This window comes from Chaetodon trifascialis, chromosome 21 (genome assembly GCF_039877785.1).
Source record: "Chaetodon trifascialis isolate fChaTrf1 chromosome 21, fChaTrf1.hap1, whole genome shotgun sequence".
NCBI classification, from domain to species: Eukaryota; Metazoa; Chordata; class Actinopteri; order Chaetodontiformes; family Chaetodontidae; genus Chaetodon; species Chaetodon trifascialis.
This window is the reverse complement of record NC_092076.1, coordinates 14,143,228-14,161,123: the sequence shown is the minus strand read 5'-3', so window position 1 is coordinate 14,161,123 and position 17,896 is coordinate 14,143,228. Positions and strand designations below refer to the sequence as shown.

The 17,896-nt window shown below is 45.6% G+C and overlaps 5 protein-coding genes across 5 annotated transcripts; 3 read left to right on the top strand and 2 right to left on the bottom strand.

The window, feature by feature from the left end:
- Positions 1-7: 7 nt before the first annotated feature.
- Positions 8-1,765, top strand: zdhhc4 (zinc finger DHHC-type palmitoyltransferase 4). Its single transcript, XM_070991448.1, has 6 exons — positions 8-131; positions 238-311; positions 435-613; positions 746-871; positions 995-1,239; positions 1,362-1,765. Exons 1-6 carry the CDS (start codon positions 9-11, stop codon positions 1,653-1,655), a joined length of 1,041 nt encoding a protein of 346 aa, XP_070847549.1. The 5' UTR covers position 8; the 3' UTR covers positions 1,656-1,765.
- A 732-nt stretch (positions 1,766-2,497) lies between these two features.
- On the top strand, positions 2,498-4,630 carry pgp (phosphoglycolate phosphatase). The gene is made up of 2 exons (XM_070990530.1): positions 2,498-3,368; positions 3,581-4,630. The coding sequence occupies exons 1-2, from the start codon at positions 2,774-2,776 to the stop codon at positions 3,904-3,906; spliced, it is 921 nt and encodes a 306-aa protein (XP_070846631.1). The 5' UTR covers positions 2,498-2,773; the 3' UTR covers positions 3,907-4,630.
- A 566-nt stretch (positions 4,631-5,196) lies between these two features.
- bricd5 (BRICHOS domain containing 5) lies at positions 5,197-8,745 on the top strand. Its single transcript, XM_070990387.1, has 6 exons — positions 5,197-5,250; positions 5,542-5,679; positions 5,781-5,930; positions 6,055-6,162; positions 7,490-7,643; positions 8,651-8,745. Exons 1-6 carry the CDS (start codon positions 5,197-5,199, stop codon positions 8,743-8,745), a joined length of 699 nt encoding a protein of 232 aa, XP_070846488.1.
- On the bottom strand, positions 7,636-12,279 carry mlst8 (MTOR associated protein, LST8 homolog (S. cerevisiae)). Its single transcript, XM_070990386.1, has 9 exons — positions 12,213-12,279; positions 11,741-11,914; positions 11,230-11,281; positions 10,974-11,136; positions 10,819-10,894; positions 10,550-10,702; positions 10,316-10,440; positions 9,981-10,144; positions 7,636-9,823 (listed from the first exon to the last, which is right to left on the bottom strand). Exons 2-9 carry the CDS (start codon positions 11,867-11,869, stop codon positions 9,705-9,707), a joined length of 981 nt encoding a protein of 326 aa, XP_070846487.1. The 5' UTR covers positions 11,870-11,914; positions 12,213-12,279; the 3' UTR covers positions 7,636-9,704.
- Positions 12,280-12,969: 690 nt separating this feature from the next.
- On the bottom strand, positions 12,970-17,400 carry meiob (meiosis specific with OB-fold). Its single transcript, XM_070991029.1, has 13 exons — positions 17,344-17,400; positions 17,084-17,141; positions 16,752-16,883; positions 16,522-16,594; positions 16,151-16,346; positions 15,014-15,114; positions 14,740-14,792; positions 14,457-14,552; positions 14,232-14,324; positions 13,700-13,844; positions 13,403-13,589; positions 13,167-13,253; positions 12,970-13,083 (listed from the first exon to the last, which is right to left on the bottom strand). The coding sequence occupies exons 1-13, from the start codon at positions 17,398-17,400 to the stop codon at positions 12,970-12,972; spliced, it is 1,392 nt and encodes a 463-aa protein (XP_070847130.1).
- Positions 17,401-17,896: the final 496 nt, after the last annotated feature.

The following is a 17,896-nucleotide window of genomic DNA, read 5'->3' as shown; positions in this document are numbered from 1 at the left end:
GGTGAAACATGGATTTCCTCACTCTGTTTGCTATCTACGTCGCAGTGGTGCTGACATGTATAATCCTAGTCTGCAAATACTCAGGCCAGCAGCAAACCCCCTTTAGTATCCTCTTCAACGCTGTAGGAAAGGTAAGAAAATAAACATTTTGACTGTAATTCCGCCAAGCGACACTGTGTGGCGCCGTTAGGCTAATTTAGGACAAAACAAACAAAATAATTACAATTTTCTTCAAAGGTCGTTGCACCATTTACGCCAAAATGGCTCCAGACGTTGTCACAGTGGACCTTGCACAGACTGTTTCATCAAAGGTTTGTAATGTAGTTTAAATCTCCCCAGAAATAAAGTCATAATATCATCAGTTTATGATCTAATATTATGTATAGCATATCATTTTAGCGTGCTTGCCCTCAGTCTGTTGCTTCTACTTGCAGGAACAACATGTTCATCTATCTGCATATCCTGCTCGAGGCTGCTGTGTATGCAGAGTTCAGCTACGAGGTGTTCGGCTTCTGCAGGGAGATGGACACCACCCTGACCAGCCTGTCTGTACCTTACATCCTGTTGGCCATCAAGACCTTCTTCTTCTACCTCTGCGTCAAGAGAGATCCAGGTGAACTGATCTGAAATATATGCACATATATTGTTGTTGCCTGCAATGTTAGAACATATGTATGAGACATGTAACATGTTTATGTGCTCAGCTTTTTTCTGTTATTACACTCTCTCCTCTCGACTCTGGTAGGCACGGTGACGAAGAAGAAAGTGGCCGACCAGCTGCACATCTACCCGTATGATAGGAGGCTGTTTCATCCGGGAGTCTCCTGTCCAACCTGCCAGCTTGTCAAACCAGCTCGCTCCAAACACTGCAGTGAGTGCTTAGTTATACATGCCTGTTGTACCAGCTGTTCTGCTTGCTTAGGGTTTGATAGCTAAATAAATACCATACCCATCATTGCTTTGCACGGTGCTCACTGGAAACACTGTATTTCAGGGGTCTGCAACAGGTGTGTCCAACGTTTTGATCACCACTGTGTCTGGGTGAACAACTGCATCGGTGCTCAGAACACACGTTACTTCCTGCTTTACCTCTTCAGCGTGTGTGCCATGGCAGGCGACATCGCCCTACTAACAGCAGACATGCTGCTTCATGCTGTACTACGGTCAGGCCTTCTGTCGGCCAGTTATATTGATGAACACGGCCAGCAGCAGGCAGCAGGGCCTCTGTTTGTCGTACAGGTGAGACTCAGTACTGCTGACAAACTGTATATGACGCACATGTGCTGCAGCCATTTTTTTCCCAGTGTAATATATATCATATTGAATTGAAATCATTTTCTTTTTCCCCTCTGTCCCAACAGCATCTGTTCCTGACTTTCCCTCGCATCGTCTTCATGCTGGGATTTCTGGTCTTTGTCTTCTTCCTGCTGGCGGGTTACGCCCTGTTCCATTCCTTCCTGGCTCTGGTCAACCAGACCGCCAACGAGTGGTACAAAAGTCGAGGTTACGTCTGTCAGCACTGCCACCCAACTGCATCTGCGGATCACTTGCCAGCACCAGACCACTCTCAAAGATACTTCTACAGCAGAGGTCTACTCCGAAACCTGGGAGAGATTTTCTTCCCTCCACACCCTGTTCAGAAAAAAGACAACTGAAAAAAGATTCTGCTTTCTGCGTTGTTATGCTGCATTCACTGTACCACCCTGGTATTTACTGTCCCTAAGATTTACTGTTGACTGAAGAAATAAAGTTTATGTTTTAAGTAAAGTTTCCCATTTCTTTCTGGGCTCTGGTGTCTATCTCTCACAATGTGTGACGAATCAGAAAGCTCTGACAAGGTTGTCAGCAAACGCAAAAGTAATCCTTGTTGGATTAAATCATTGTCTGCTAATTAAATGTTCTAGCTGGAAGCTTAGGACAACTTATTAAATCCCTTTTTATCCTTTTGCCTGCCATCAACTGAAGCATGAACACTTCCAAAGCTGGAGAAAACAACATACGTCCCCCCATTCTTCACTTGTAATGTCTTCAATACATGCATGAGATCTCAGCTTCTGAACATGCTGTACATAGTTTTGTGTCCATATATTTTCTTAAAGGTGTTGTACATTTTGCTCACGTGTTTACTAGTTTGTCATGTTCTTTCTCTTACGTGTCATTATTCTGTTTTCTATATTGTTGATGCAGTTGAGGTTGAGTTTTCTGTTGTTGTGTCTGTAAATATCTTTGCGGTTCTCCACCTCAGGGACGGACCCAGCTTTATTCCCTACATTTCTTTAGCATCAAACATGGCTGCCATTGGGTTTTAAAGACTCATGGGAGCTGCAGTTCAATGCCAAGATAAATATCTTTAGTATTAGTTGTGTAGCTTAGCGGTGTTATGTCACAGTTTTAAGGATAAAGACGGGTTGTTAGCAGAAGTTAGTAACAGCCAAACCGGAAGTGGGACTGGGCTTCTTCGTGTGTGGTTCCTGTCACTTTAAGCCGGTGCGGAAGTAACTGCAGCATTGATGCAACGCTGAGAAGAAGGTCAGACTTTTTATCCGGTGAATTTCAACACTGCATTCAGTAAAGCAAGTTGGTTTCCTGAACCGGTTTTCATTTGCCACAAGGTCGGAGTGGAGTTTGTGCATACAGTAAGCTGCTGTCTAACTTTATGACAGCCTTAGCTAACGTTCGTGACTTTGCTCGGTAGGGAAAGCAACGTGCACTCACGGTACGCACAGCTCGGTGTTCGTCTTCAAATCCGACGGCTCAGTTTAAGTCTTCCCTGATGTCTGGGTCCAAATGTACTCGGCTGAGCGGAGCGCTGGTGAAACAAGTGCTGGACTCCGTGGACAGCGTATTGTTTGACTGCGACGGGGTCATCTGGCGGGGGGACCAGGCCATCCCCGGCGCTCCTCAGGTCATAAACCTGCTCAAGGAAAGGGGGAAGAAGGTCTTCTTCCTCACCAACAACAGCAGCAAGACGAGGAAGATGTACGCCGACAAAATGTCCACGCTGGGGTTCAACGTGAAAGAAGACGAGGTGTTCGGGACCGCGTACTGCGCCGCCGTGTACCTTAAGACGGTCTGCAAGCTGGAGGGCAAAGTGTACCTGATCGGGAGCGACGCGATGAGGCAGGAGCTGGAGGCGGTGGGGATCCAGCAGATCGGGGTGGGACCTGACCATATCTCCGGGAAGCAGAGCGACTGGGCCGGCGTGCCCCTGGATCCCGAGGTGAAGGCGGTGGTGGTCGGCTTCGATGAACACTTCAGTTACATGAAGCTGAACAGAGCCTTGCAGTACCTGATCCAGCAGGACTGTCTGTTTGTGGGAACCAACAGGGACACCAGGCTGCCCCTGGAGGGAGGCAAGGCTGTACCAGGTAGGGGTGTTCACTGCACACTCATGCACACATTATAGAGACTAACATTAAATGAGAAGCGCATGCTGATCATGAAAGGCAAGGGAATCTCTCATTTAATGGTAATCTTGTGTCAAGTTTTTTGCTCTGTGTTGAGGCTATGATGGAAGCAGGGCCCTAGAACTGACTGCAGTGTAATGATGTAAAAAGGTCCCCTCTTCTCGTCCCCCCAGGGACAGGCTGCCTGCTGCAGGCTGTGGAGACCGCAGCACAGCACCAGGCCCAGACGGTGGGCAAACCCAACCACTTCATGTTCGACTGCGTGGCCTCCCAGTTCGGCCTGGAGGCCGGCCGCTGCATGATGGTGGGCGACCGCCTCGACACGGACATCATGCTGGGCTCCAACTGCGGCCTGAAGACCCTCCTCACCCTCACGGGGGTCAGCACTGTGGCGGACGCGGAGGCCCATCAGAAGAGCGGCTGCGCGGAGAGGCAGGGGATGGTGCCAGACTATTTCGTGGAGAGCATCGCAGACCTTCTTCCGGCCCTGCAGGGATGAAACTGCAGCGTAGCGGCGGCTCGCCTGCCACGTCAGGCGCCTTCGTCTTCTAAAAGGGAATATTTTTCATTAACATTAATACGATTCAAATCATCTCTGTTACAAAGTCTCATCCAAGCAGCCAGCTGCTGTGTGACAGAGGAGGCAGAGACTCTATTATTAGACTAAACCTTTGACACTGATGTTTTATTATCAATAACATAATTACAGTATTGTTTCAATGTAATTGTTAAAGAGACTCAAGGAGTACAGTGCATGTTCCTTTTTTAGGATGGTGAGTGTGATTTAAAGGCCCTTACCCTGTCTGTGATGCAATCTCCACTTAAGCAACTACATGTCAAACTCAAAGGAGGGAAGTGAGCACACAAAATGTGTGCCAACACTGTGATAACATATGTGTGTTCAGGTTTACAGCTCTGTTCCAAAGTCTAAAAAAGCATCCACAGAACGGAGCAAGATGGCACTGAATGGGTCTGACTTGAGCAGCCTGTTTTTTATCTATTTTCACACCTCAGCAGAAAGCACTAACACTGGCAGTTACATTCATGGGATGGTGCAATGATACCCTGCGTTTGTCACGTCATTAGCGAATCGGTGATCAACAGACTGGCATGCATGTTGTCATGGTAGTCCAGTCTTTTTACCATCTGTTTTTTGTGACTTGTCCTCAACTCCCAGAGAACAAAATGCTCAGATTCTTAATAAAATGTAAACTGTCTTCACTAAAATCAAGGTCTGCTCTCCGTGCTTTAAGTTCAAAGTGAACACAGCAAACCTCCCTCTTAGCCCTGCGCTTAAAGTCACCTTGGGTTGTCAGCGGCTGGATGCCGCTGCAGCCAGAACCTCGTATCACCTCTCACCTGATGAGAGAGGCTTTCCAAGCTGCGTCTGCCTCACCCCTTTGTCCATTGTCTGTGCTGGGGAGGGTGGCCAATTCCACTCGTGTAAGTGTGTGTTTGAGTGAAGGGGGAACGGGGGTAGAGGAAAGATGGATAATGTTAGAGAGGCATGTCAGGCAGGGATGACAAAAAAAGGAGGAAATTGCAGGAAGACAAGTGGAAAGGGGAGTTTGGCAAGATGCGGAGTTTTGTGTGAAGTGGGTGACTGTTTTGGGAGGGAAACGGTGAAGGCAAAGGAGGAGGAGGGGGTGAGGGGGGAGGAGGTCTGCGGGGACAAAGGGAAGCTGGCCAGGTGTACAGAGTCTCAGTCAGCGCTGGACATGACCACAGCTCCATGCCGATAGCTACGAGAAGGGAGCAGACCAAGTGAGGAGCCGTCACGGGACACAGGATGGTGAGGTGTTGGAAACATTCAGACAGCCGCTTGGAGGAAGCACAGTGCACGGTAAGCAGATTTAGCAGAACAGCAACTACTGACTGAGGACATATTTGCATGTTATCTGGCACAGCGGTCAGGGCAGGAAGCTTTCGAGTCTTGCTTACATGCAGATTCAGCCACTTCTGTTACCCTTCGAGCAACAGTTGCATTATAGGATGTGACTTCCAGACAAACCTCAGCAGCCAGTCACAGTTCATGTAAAGTCAGCTGGAGGCCTGTGTTTGCGTCCCAAACCGAGATGTCAAGTACTGTTTAAATAGCTTGTTGCTGCTCCTTGTGTCTGGAAACATCTCTTAGGATGGGGGCTCTGCTGCCTCCTCCCAGTCCCACTTCCCACACAAGGCATTCTGGGTCAGCCTGTCGGCCTCTCTGCTCCTGGTCATCGTCGCCCTCGGCTTGACGGGCCATCTGGGGCTGTCCCGGCCTCACGCTCAGGTATGTGTGGCGGTCCATAACAGCACCCACCAGGACCCCCGAATACTGTCCCAGCGAGTATCCCTGACCTCGCTCACATTAATCAGTCTGCTTCTTGTCAGTCCGCACAGATTGTCCGGATCACAGTTCCAGATCAGACCGGCGTTCTGATCAACCAGTCAGCGGTTGTGGACCCGCAGAAAGACCTGGTGACCTTTTCTGTGACCTCACCAGCAAATCAGACATCCACTGTGCTCTTTGATATCAAACATGTACGTTCAGGTGATATGCATGACTGTTATTTTTTATGGCTCAAGTGTGCCTGACTGAAAAAAAGCAAGAAGCACCGCAGACCAGGACGGGAGGCACGTCTGATCGTGTGCTGTTGTGTTGCAGGGTTTGATATGTTACAAACCTGTGGACCAGCAGAGCTGCTTCCTGCGAAAGATGGACAGGTCTGACTACGACAACGTGCGCTCCCTCCTCCACAAGTCCAAACACGAGGTAACCGGCAGCGACACTTCAACACGTGAGAACCGAGCCGTCGCGTTACATAATAGGGTCTCCCTCACTGAGTTCAGGACACTCGAGACCACAAAGCTCAGCATGGAAAAGCCACCAAAGGGCAAATGATAGGAAAAGAAAGTTGCTGTTGCCCTTTTACGCTCTGCCAGGTGTTTCTAAAGTCACCCACGCTAATGTGTGAACTGGCATTTCTGACCGTGACTCATAGCTTTACCACAAATGCGCCACTGAGCCAGGGCCTGCTGGGTTTCATAGGTTTTGCATGACTTCCTCGCTGCTCCGCACCGAGCCTTGAGGATCAAGTATAGTCTCCCTCTCTCGCCTCCACGGCTGAATTCCTCAGCACATCTGATCCCTCCAGGCCCCCTCTGCCTTGCCCGGGATCCTCTTACAGGAGGCTGCGGCAGCGAGCCCGAGCCCTGGAGCGGGCACAATGGCCACTCTGTGTGAGGGCTATTTGGCTTTTAAGACTCCTCTGTTGGATTAAAAGACAGTCTGGTGCGGTGGCTGGTCAGGGACGGGCCTGTGTGTGTGTGTGTGTGTGTGTGTGTGTGTGTGTGTGTGTGTGTGTGTGTGTGTGTGTGTCCAGTACCTGGATCTCTAATATCGATGACCGTGGTCTATCTTGATTCTCAATTGTGATTTTGACAATATGAGCATTTGAAAGCTGTGGTTTCAATAGAGACCAGAGATGTGATGTGAGACCCTGCAGGCAAACTGAGACGGCGTCTTGTTTCTCCATCTTATCTTTTTTTTTTTTTTTTTGCACAATAGCCCATTCCACGCATCAAAAGCAGAGTCTCTGAGTGTTTATGTGATCCTGTCTGGCGGTGTCACATATCTCATGCAGCTCCTCGATGCTCAAACCTAGCTGTTGATTGGGGTCATTTAATCTACAACAGGAGGGTTCGGCCCCGTATGGATGGAGAGTAGCTGTGGTTTGTCCCTCTTTTCTGCAGCACAATGATCCTCTTGGTTACATGACCCACTCCAGCATAACAGCACTTAAAGTGGTTCACTATCAGACCCAATCAGAGGTGTAAGTGGTGCAATTACACACAGTCTTTGTGACAAATAAGTGCACAAATGTGCAGCCCTGCTGACCTTATCAGCGACGATATCAGGCTAATAGCAGCTTGAGTTTCAGTCTCCTTCATATCTTCCTCGCTTTGACTCCAAGTTATTCATTTTACTTTGCCATCGTTAAGTTGGATATGATGTCTCACAGTTATTAAATGACACCAGAGGACAAAACTCTTCGTTTGGTGTGGATTTTCTGTTGAGATGTTTGCGATACTGTCCTCAGCAGAGTCAGTTCCAGCTGTCTGGGAACGGGACCCAGAGGCAGACGGAGTTCCTGGGAGTGCTGGCGGACAGTCAGGTGGACGTGTCCACGCTGGAGGAGCCCATCCAGGCTCTGTGTCAGGACAGCTCCGTCCACTGGACCAGGAGGGCCGAGGGTGAGAACAGCCAGACATTCACATCAAATGCCATGTTGGGAGGAAAATCGTTAATCACCCCCTTGGTTATAAAGCAACGGTCTCTGTGCCACAGAGCTCCATTGTTGTCTAAAAACTATGAAAAACACACCAGTGAGCGACACTGTCAGGTGTTCCTTCATTACCACGAACACAGGCTGTAGTTTATTTTGACTCAATCCCACACACACCATCCCACTTAAGGACTTACAAAAGAGCCAAATACTGTATGTATTAATCCACCGTTGAAAATAGTTCCAAAGAACAAATGCCCATTATAATTTCAGATGATGACATCTCGGCATTTGTCTGGCACTAAAATTATTCATCCAAATCAGAACAGATGCAGATTCATGTCCTGCCGCTCAACAAACCCATCGATTAACACACTTAAAACGACAGAGCGGCCATTATTTTGATCTACCGAATGTTTTTATGTTAACTGTATGCTGACATTTTGGATCTAAGTGTCAAATGTCATATGAAATGTTATTGAAGAGTGCCTGGTCATAGCACACACCAGAATAGAAACACATCAGTACCCACAGACAGTGTGTGGAAGGAGGTTTTAAATTTAGTCAACTGAAACCTGAGCTCTGACGCCCATTGACCTTTCCACCGATGTAGTAAATCAAACAACATTATACTCACTCTGCAGCCTCCATGTGCTGCTGGGAAAAAATTCTCCCCATAGTGAAGCAGCTTTAATATCCTACATTAATTAGGCTGCTTTAAAACAGTAATCTGCGCCTAAATTGTTTTTGAAGTTTGATTTTGCGACTGATAATCAAATTATTTTCTTATCATCCATAGTGTCTTACAGAGTGAAATGTGGTCTAATGTTGCAGAATTAAGGGATGTACTCCGAATTTAGGGAGGCAGTATTATTATTATTATTCCACCTTTCATGGTCCAACAGTAACAGTAAATGCTGCTCTGTGACGGCCTGTTTAAGGACTTTCTCATTGTGGTCTCTGTGTTGTTCCCAGGCCCAGGCAAACAGAGGCTGGTCTACTTCTGCATCGACATCTGCTTTCCCAGCAACATCTGCGTGTCTGTGTGCTTCTACTACCTACCAGAGTGACTGTGTGTGCCTCTCCTCCCCTCCCAGCAAAAGATCAGGGAAACAAAGTTGTCTTTTTAGCTCCCTCTACAAGAAAAAAACTGAAAAAAATAACAGAACAAAAGCCAGCTTTGACTGTTTCCTTTGTGCCATACAGCCGCCAGTAAACCAGTGAAGCAGCCAACCGTCCCAGTCCATTTCCATCCTTCCGAGAGAGAAGAGATGGAGACAGGCTGTCACGTTATCGCCAAAGCCCCATCGTCACTCTCCTCATGCGTAATACCCTCTCTGGTGGCACGCTTCAGAGATTACAGAGCAAAGATCCCCTTTTTTTGTACACGCCTAATTGTATATCCTGTAACCCACTGCTGCAGTGTGATTATGTGTAACCATTCCTGTTGCAATGAGAGTGTTTTGATCTGTCTAATAAAAGACTGTTGTGTATTTTTTTGGGCCAGTTTTTCTTCATTCGACTGATAAAAGCAGGAGAAAAGAAAAGTAGGACTTCTACGAATGACGTGTTTACTGTGGAATCATTTTCTCTTGACACCTTAAGCACATGTGATCATTAAGGACAGTACAAGTTTGAATACAAAGAATCCAATGAATGACATCTATCATGCATGAGAACAATGTGGTCCTTTTGATACAATAAATATGGTGCACTGACATCATGAAAAAACACAGGGGGCACCTGATGAGCATTTTCATTTGTCTTAATCTTACCGTACAACTTTCCTTTAATTTGGATTTTTGCTTTAAATTCCGGCCTTGCTGCGATGCTGAATACTCACGGGCGCCTGGCAATGCAGAGCACTGTAGACGTCTTGGAACACACAGCTGAGATTCATCGTAATGTTCAAACACAAGCCTCCGCTTCCTGCAGACGACCGTCTTAAATAACTCCCGTTAATGCCAACTTCTTCCAAAGAGTCCACTGCTGTTCTGTCCTTGTTCCAGCTCTGCGCAGGCTGTCCGCCTCAGCCCAGCACGCTGTCGTTGAAGGCCAGACACACCACGGCCTTCTGGTGGCCGCTGTATTCCCTCTTGATCTCCCCGGTCTCCACGCACCACAGACGAGCCAGGTTGTCTGAGGACGCTGTTGGATGGGAACAATAGTCAGAACCTGAAATTCAACTCAAGGTATGTTTACACTCGATATCTTAACTTTTATGAGCGAGTCATGGCTTTGATGTAAATAAAGTGATGTTGCATTGTAGCAACAACCCATTTGCCCTGTTTGCTCGCGCACTAACCAGTGACAATATACTGGGAGTCTCCAGAGAAAGCACAGTCCCACATCCAGCCTCTGGACGTCTCTCCAGGATTGTTGCTCTTGATGCTCAGCTCCGTCATCAGTGAGAAATTGGACGTCCTCCAGATCTTACAGGTCTGGTCTGCCGAGCAGGTGGCCAGCAGACTGTAGATGACGACAAACAGAAAAACTGATCAGCAACAACATCACAGCAGGAAACTAACTTTCTTCTCGTTACAATTAGCTCAAGCCATTAGTAGCTACGCTAACATTAATTTTTACTCAAGAGTTAACCAATAGGGAAAGACTTAGTATGCAGAGGAGGAGGGAACTCACGTGGAATCAGGGCTAAACTTGCAGCGGAGGGAGTAACGTTTGTGCGCAGGGATCTTAGTCTTGGGAATGAGCTGAGTCACCTCGTCTCCGATGCCTCCAGCAAGGTTCCACACATAACAGTTCCCCTGTTAAAGGATGACAAAAGGACAGAACAAGGTCTTTTTAATCAGATATTATAATGTAACAATGCATGAAATAGCAGCACCCTTTTCAGAGTGTTTGACTCTGACTGACCGAGCTGTTGACCGCTGCCATGTAACTGGCATCTGGGTCAATGTGAACTGAGTTGACTGAGACCTCTGGCTCAGGAATCAGCTGCTCATTGTGGTCGGTCTTGAGGTCCCAGATGTGAATCACTCCACTCTGGTCTCCAACAATCAGCTCTGCCTGAAAAGCAAACAACATTGGACTTGTTTGGGCAGTAACAAGACACTCCAATTGACCTAGTCAACTAAAATAACATATAAACAACAGTATCCGTGGCCCGGTGTACATTGTCTCACCTGGTTGGGATGCAGGCATACACAGTTGATTGGAGCATTGACCTGGAATATCCTCTGACACTGCAGATTTCTTGACCTGGGAGCAGAAATCAAAGTCAGATTTGCTGGACACAGAGTGAAATGTGTTTTAGGATAGCGAGCTTAACCGGCAGTACCTAAGATCCCATATGCGAGCCATGCAGTCCTCTCCTCCCGTGTACATCCAGCGTCCATCTTCATGGAAGCCCACAGATGTGATGTTCTTGCTAACGCCATCGTAGTTAATCACAGGGTTGGGGTTGTTAGAGTTCAGGTCGTACATGCGGATGTGCTGATAACCTGAAACAAAGAGTGTGAATCATTGTGAAATACGGCAGCTATGAATTGAATCCAGGCTGTGTAGGATGAAAGACACTAACAGAAGAAACCAACCTGCAGCTGCGATCATACTCCTGTCAGGTGTGACCTCCAGTGAATTTACTTGCTGGAAGCAAATGTTAAGAAGTGGATTGTTTTGCTTGTCTAGATTATACAGAATAGTCATTATTCAACTTGAACAAGTGTTACACTAATAAGCAGAGGGTCACACTACAGTGATGACACCATCTACATGACTAACTTAACAAAACCAATCACAGGTCCCATATTAACCACATTCTTGCCTTTGTTTGTTGGCTGCCGGTTAAATTCAGGATGGATTTTAAGATTCTCTTGATAACTTTTATGGCTCAATATGGTCTGCCCCCAGTTATATTACAGAACTACTGACTCCCTCTGGTCCAGCTTTAAAAACATCGCTTATAACACATTTGTACTGGAAAGCTTAGGAAACCTTTTCAGACAGGACAGACGTGTCTGTTTATAGAATCTGTCATCACACTGCAAACCCTGCTCCAGATGTCATTTATCAGACCAAACTGTTTGTTAGTCAAAGAAAGGATACAGAGTCCTGGTGCTGGACCGTCCTGGTGCAGATCCCGCTGTGGGCTTGCCAGAAGCGGACGGTGTGGTCGTATCCAGCCGTGGCCAGAATGACCGGGTCGCTGCCCACCGTCCCCTGGTTCACATTCATGCTTCACTGCTGGCTGTCACAGCTCGGAGTGAGGCATGTATGACACTGCGCAGAAATACAGGAGACAGTCAGCTGCTGCAGTTTTCTGACGGTCGTTAAAATGAACTTTAAACAGGAACGCAGTTTGTTGTCATTCTGTGGAAATTACAGATGAACTTAGAACATACAGGCTAACGTTAGCAAAGCAGGCTAGCTATGTTTAAGGCCCTTGCAATTCAGAAACTTAACTAACGTCTCTATTTCAAAAGCCAGCACACAGAGACTGTAACGACATTTCACTGCACGACGTCATTTCTGACACTTTCCACCACAATTCACTACAAATCTGAAAAGTTTGGATTACCTTCAGTTGTTCGTGTTGACGACAAATCAGTACGTCTCCGTAACATGTCCCATAGCAACGAAGACTCGAGAGTTCCGCTTTAATAACCAGCGCTTTGCCGCCATCTACTGACTGATTTTTGAACAGCAGGACAAAAGTTGCACGGCCGCGCAGTGACTGAGTGTTTAAAATGCCCAGTTTGCTAAGACTGTGTTTGAGAAGTGTTAATTTACTTCTACAAAGTAACCAGTAACTACAGTGCAATATTTGCCTCTAAAAAGTTGTGGATTAGAGGTACAAAATAGCATGAAATGTAATTACTACAAGTACCTCAAAGTTGTATTAACAGTCGGTAAAGCAAGGGTTGAGCAAATGTACCTTCTATCACAACTTTTATGGTTGAAATAATAATTGAGTCAACACACAAAGGTAAATATAGCAACAGCAACTTTTATTGAAAAACTGTCTTATTTGTGAGTATGGAGTTTTAAAACCTGGCTGTTCATCAAATATCCATTCATGAACAATAAAGGATGGTGAAGCTATTTGAGACAAAAAGCAGGTTTAAAAAGCAGTCAATCCAACTGGATGTTCTTTAATATTGAAATAAATAAGTTAAATAAATACATAAATAACAGAGAATATCTCTATTCACAAAACACAAAGCCCACATGTGTAAATAACTCTTGCCCTGGTCAACATCTCAGTCAGAACAATACAACACAGCAGGTAACGCACTGTAACACCTGCCCTCCTGCTCCGTCAGCGTGTGCTGTGATCACAGACGCTGCAGCAGGGCAGACATGTGCTGTTTCACCTCTCCTGGGTCAGCCAGTGAGCAGGCCAGGACCACCCCCCTGATCCCACTCCTCGCTTTATTGGAGGGAAGTATCTACAATATATTACAAGACTCTTTGAACACAGTGCACGCTTTAATAGCTCATCCACAGAGCATAAAACTGAAAGCTACTGTACCTTCACATATATTTTGCATCTCTCCAAAAGGAACTTCCACTTCATTGCAGTCCGCTGGTCATCAGTCAAGCTGGAAAACTCCTCTGTCTGCAAACAGAGTTAAAGTGCTCCCCAGGACATCTTATTTGGAAACATGTATAGAATACAGCAGTGTATATTTTCTAATCCCTACACATAAAGGCTGCTGCATGCAGAATTGAGGCTGAATAATCAGCCGTCTATGATGTGGTACTGACCGTGCAGCCAAGTGCTTTTTCTGCCACTGGGCTCCTGAGCGCGCAGGCATGCAGGGTGCCGGTGTGGTCTGTCAAGTCCACCAGCAGGTCAAAGCCTGCGGTGGCTGAAAAGGCCTGATCCCTCCCTGGACACAACTGGTTGGTGCAGCTCTGCAGGTCCTCCATCGCCTGAAACTTACACCTGGAGCTGAGACAGGAGAGAAAACAGACGAAAGAAGGACATGTTCATTAAACTAATGCATTTCATTCTGCACGTTCAAATGATTGCACCCAGTCTGTGCACCTCTGTGAACTCACCACCGCGTCCTGATGACTTTTGAAACAGAGGAGTCGAGGTCAAGCTTGGAGATGAAGCTGTATGCGATGCCAAAGAAAACCTCTGGGTTCTCCAGGGCCTTCTGCTTCAGCTGGCTCACCGTGTACACGTCACTGATGGAGTCCACTGCAGAGACAAAAGCAGTCCCACACATCAGGTCTGCAGTCTTTCTCTATGGAGAAGAGGCAGCAACACAGGCTGCACTTACCACTTTGTCAAATTAAGTGACAGAGCATCATTTCATTATTAATTTTGGTCTTTTCATGAGATTTGATGATAGTAAGAAACACCTTTTAAAGCACAAACTATATGATTTTAGCCATCTTGTGGCCAGAGCTTTTTAAAACCTTTACCTGTATCATGGAGTCCAATTAAGGCACACAGAGAGCCGTCTGTTAACATTATGACCCAGGAGGAAATATTTAAGTAAAAATAGCAGAAATAAGAGCTGAGGCCTCTACGTCTCCTCATTCAACAGTGTCAGAATGAGGGGAATTCTTCACTGTAACCTACCGGCCACATCCTCTGGCTTCTCATCTTGATCCAGAGCACCAGACTCAGATACTTCTTTAGCGTAGCTGAACAGCAGGCTGGCCTCTCTGGTGTCTGGGAGCAAATGATTTACAGCAAGAAACTGGTTGCTTTCCCAGAATAGTATTTCATTTCATTGTGATCACTCGCACAACAGATATTTATGTCAGATCCTACATTTTTGTGCACGCTGCTGTGATATCTTACCGGGATTGACGGTGATAATGGTTTTCGAGTTAACAGTTGCTGCCATGCTGTTGCGAAAGCTGTCAAAGCTAATCTTCGCATCGGCTATGAAGAGCACTTTGAATGAAGAATAAAAGTTAAAACAACAGTAAGTTATCTTAAACATAAACACACAGTTAGGGCTCAGATATCCGCCTCCATGTTTCTCTTCAGCACAGTATGCTAATGGGACGTGACAGGCGGGAATAACAGTTAAATAAAGATTCATTTTGTGGCCGAGAGTGAGCAGCAGCTGTTAACCTACCCGTCTCCTTCGGTATCAAAGTTTGCATGAGCTGAATGGCTTCTCTGTCCCAGCTGTGAGTGAAACAGAGGTCAGGGAGTTACTCAGGGGGGAGTGGAAATCAAACACACATGCAGGTTAATCGAAAGCTTCGTGTCACCAGAGCAAATTTTTGCGGTAACCCAAAGATACACGGCAGCGATCCAAGGGGCCAGCGAGATGGAATATGGCACGAGAGCAACACAAGTAATAAATCTGTATTCATTTTCCAAATTAATAAACGAGCATGACGCACCAGACGAGAGGGAAGGAAGAGACGGAGTCATCAAAGAGCTTCACTTCCAGCCTCTGCCCTTTGCGTCTGTCTGAAGTGGTGAACTGCTTCATCTCTCCAATCTGCCAAACGTAAACACAATCATCTGACACTCCTATCACAACATCGTCCCTCCCTGTAAGAAACGCAGTGACATTAAGCGCAGGGTCTGGCCTCTCTCTGAACTCGAGGCATGTCTTTAGGGCCATTATGGTAGGTCGTTATGTTCAAGGCAAACATTGAGCCCAGCGCCATGTGACCACACGGACAAAGCAGACACAATGCAGTCTATTAGGCAATGATGAGATATGGGTTAAGCAAATTTAGAAATCTTTGATATGCTTGATTTTCATCCAGACTCATTGTCAAAAAAACGTCCCACTTCATGCTTATCAGCCCTCCCACCGCGGCCTTCACAACAGGTTCCAGGACTTTTCCATGACTGGCCTTTAAAATGTTACATGGGACCACTTTTTAACCACCCTTCCCTTCTCGTTAATGTTGTTTTGAAGCTAAGGAAACTTTAACAACCTATTTTCCACCACAGTTGAGATTACTGTGGAGAAAAGACAGCTGAAAAACCGCAATCTAATGCAACCAGTGTGTGAGGAAGATGGAAAATGCATTTTGGTTTCTCAATGAGTTTATCAATTTTCCTCATGTTCGCTGTTTGAAAATCACCTCTCTCGAATCGATAAGATCCCCCAAATTTCATTAGCAGTTGGAACCATCAACAACCAGCACTTATCTGACTGCAAATCACGACTATTGGCAGGATTCAAACTGATTTCATAAGACTCTGATACTGATTGCATTAAAAAACAAACTGATGGCCCTCAGTGCATATTAGCAAACATCCAGCCTAAAACACGCTGATAGACAACTTTAAGACACATTTTTCTTCTCAGCCAAATATGAATAAAGCTGTATTATGACTCTGAATATGTCCTCCATAGCCACTTTGTCAGTCCTACTGGATCAAAGTGCTGGTCTTGTCCACTAAGACAAAAAATAACTCCAAGAAATGCTTAAACTGATAAATAAAAGCATGAATGCAAAGGTGTGCTTCTCCTTTAAAACTATTAAACAATGAAACACCAAGGCCTTTAGGCGCCCTACCGACTTCACTGCAGCCAGCACATTTATCACTGCGCCATCCAGCCTCTCTCCATTGGCCACAATGTCTCCCAGAGAGTAGAAATCTCTGGAGTCCTTCACTGGCAGGTGGATGAGCGGCAGCAGCCTCTCAATGGTGTCTGTGTCAGCACACAGACACACCTGGGAATGAGCCTCAGTCACCAGCAGCCTGTAAAGGCTGAGACAACAGATGCAAGCCTTTGAACCAGAGCCCCTCAGAGGACATTACACACCGTTACATCACATTTTACACAGCATTACACTGTGTTAACCTTACTGCCCTTCGGCTATTGAAAAGCACCGCAGGGTGGGGATGACTCTCCTGTAACATCTGTATTCTAAGTGTTTGTTACCCTGGTGTTGAGGGACAGAATCTGTCCCCTTTCTCTGGGTCCTTGTTGGCAACTAAAGGATTTTCGATGACCACTGGAAAAAAACAATAAGAAACATTGATTTAATTCTCCAATTAAAGAAATGTGTTCCAAGATGCTGATTTTACTGTAATTAATATATAAAAATGGACATATGTTTTGCCACATCCACACATTCTGAAGGATTTTAAAGATTGTGGGAACTTCCTCACCACAGTCTCCAACGCTGAAGCTGTTGGCGAGCCCGTTGATGTATGCATCATTTCCCCAGGCGCTCACATTAATGAAGAAGTCAGGTGAGTCCTTAACGGTGAAGCCAAAAGTGAATCTGTCTGTACCAATATCTGTGATTCAGACACACAGTATAGATTCAGTTAGTGTTGAAGTTTAATGGAAAAGAAGAGGAGAGAAACAGGATATTCATTCAGGCTATATATTGTCCAGAAGAGGGGGCTGGTGTACAAGACACTGAAGTGCAGTGCTGGCAGAGGAATCTGTCATTGAAAGGAACAGCTTAGGTTCACCAATTCAAGAAGATACACACTTTTTCTGTCAGGAAAGCTTTTGACATCAGTTTTTCCAATGATGACACCAGCCACTTTCTGAAAAAAACACAACAAGGGCAATAACAGTGTGCAGACTTCACAGTTCAACACAGTTTAAAAAATGAAGAAACACACCCCGTTACTCCAGTGTACAATTACCCCTTGCTATTAGACCCTGATTTGTTTTAAGTGCTGCTGGAAGAAGAAAAATATATTACATTAAAATTTCTGTAACTGGCTGAAAATCATCTGAACTCACCGGATGGGAGAAGTTGGGATGCAGTTCTGAGATTGCAATGGAGGTCTGAGCAGCCATTTTGTTTATTTATTCATTTTCAATACATTTACAGAGCCTATAAAATTGAATTTAAGAAAAAAAAACCAAAAAAAAACAATGAGGGTGAACATTTGGGATTTAATTCTACGTTGATTAAAAAAAAAAGTATTCATGTCCCTTTTTCTAGGAGACATCAGCTTAAAATAACACAAAAAGTAGCTAACTTGTTAATTAAGTATTTAGCTAGCTAACAGTGAAACAAGGCTAACGCTAACTGACATGTTCACTATCAACACTCCTCTCTAACTGACAGCTTGAAGTGACAGTGGAGGGAAATTATTAAATTCATTTTAAGTCTAGTTTGACTTTAAAAGCTTATTTTCAACTGTGCCAAAGATACCTTACTGTTTTAATTAGTTTTATTCTTACCTGGGTCGGTTCTCCTCACAGTTTATTCAGTTTTTCGAGGCTTAGCTATCGCACGCGACAGAATTTGTAGAGATGATGCCTTCACATACAGTCGGAAATGTTTCAA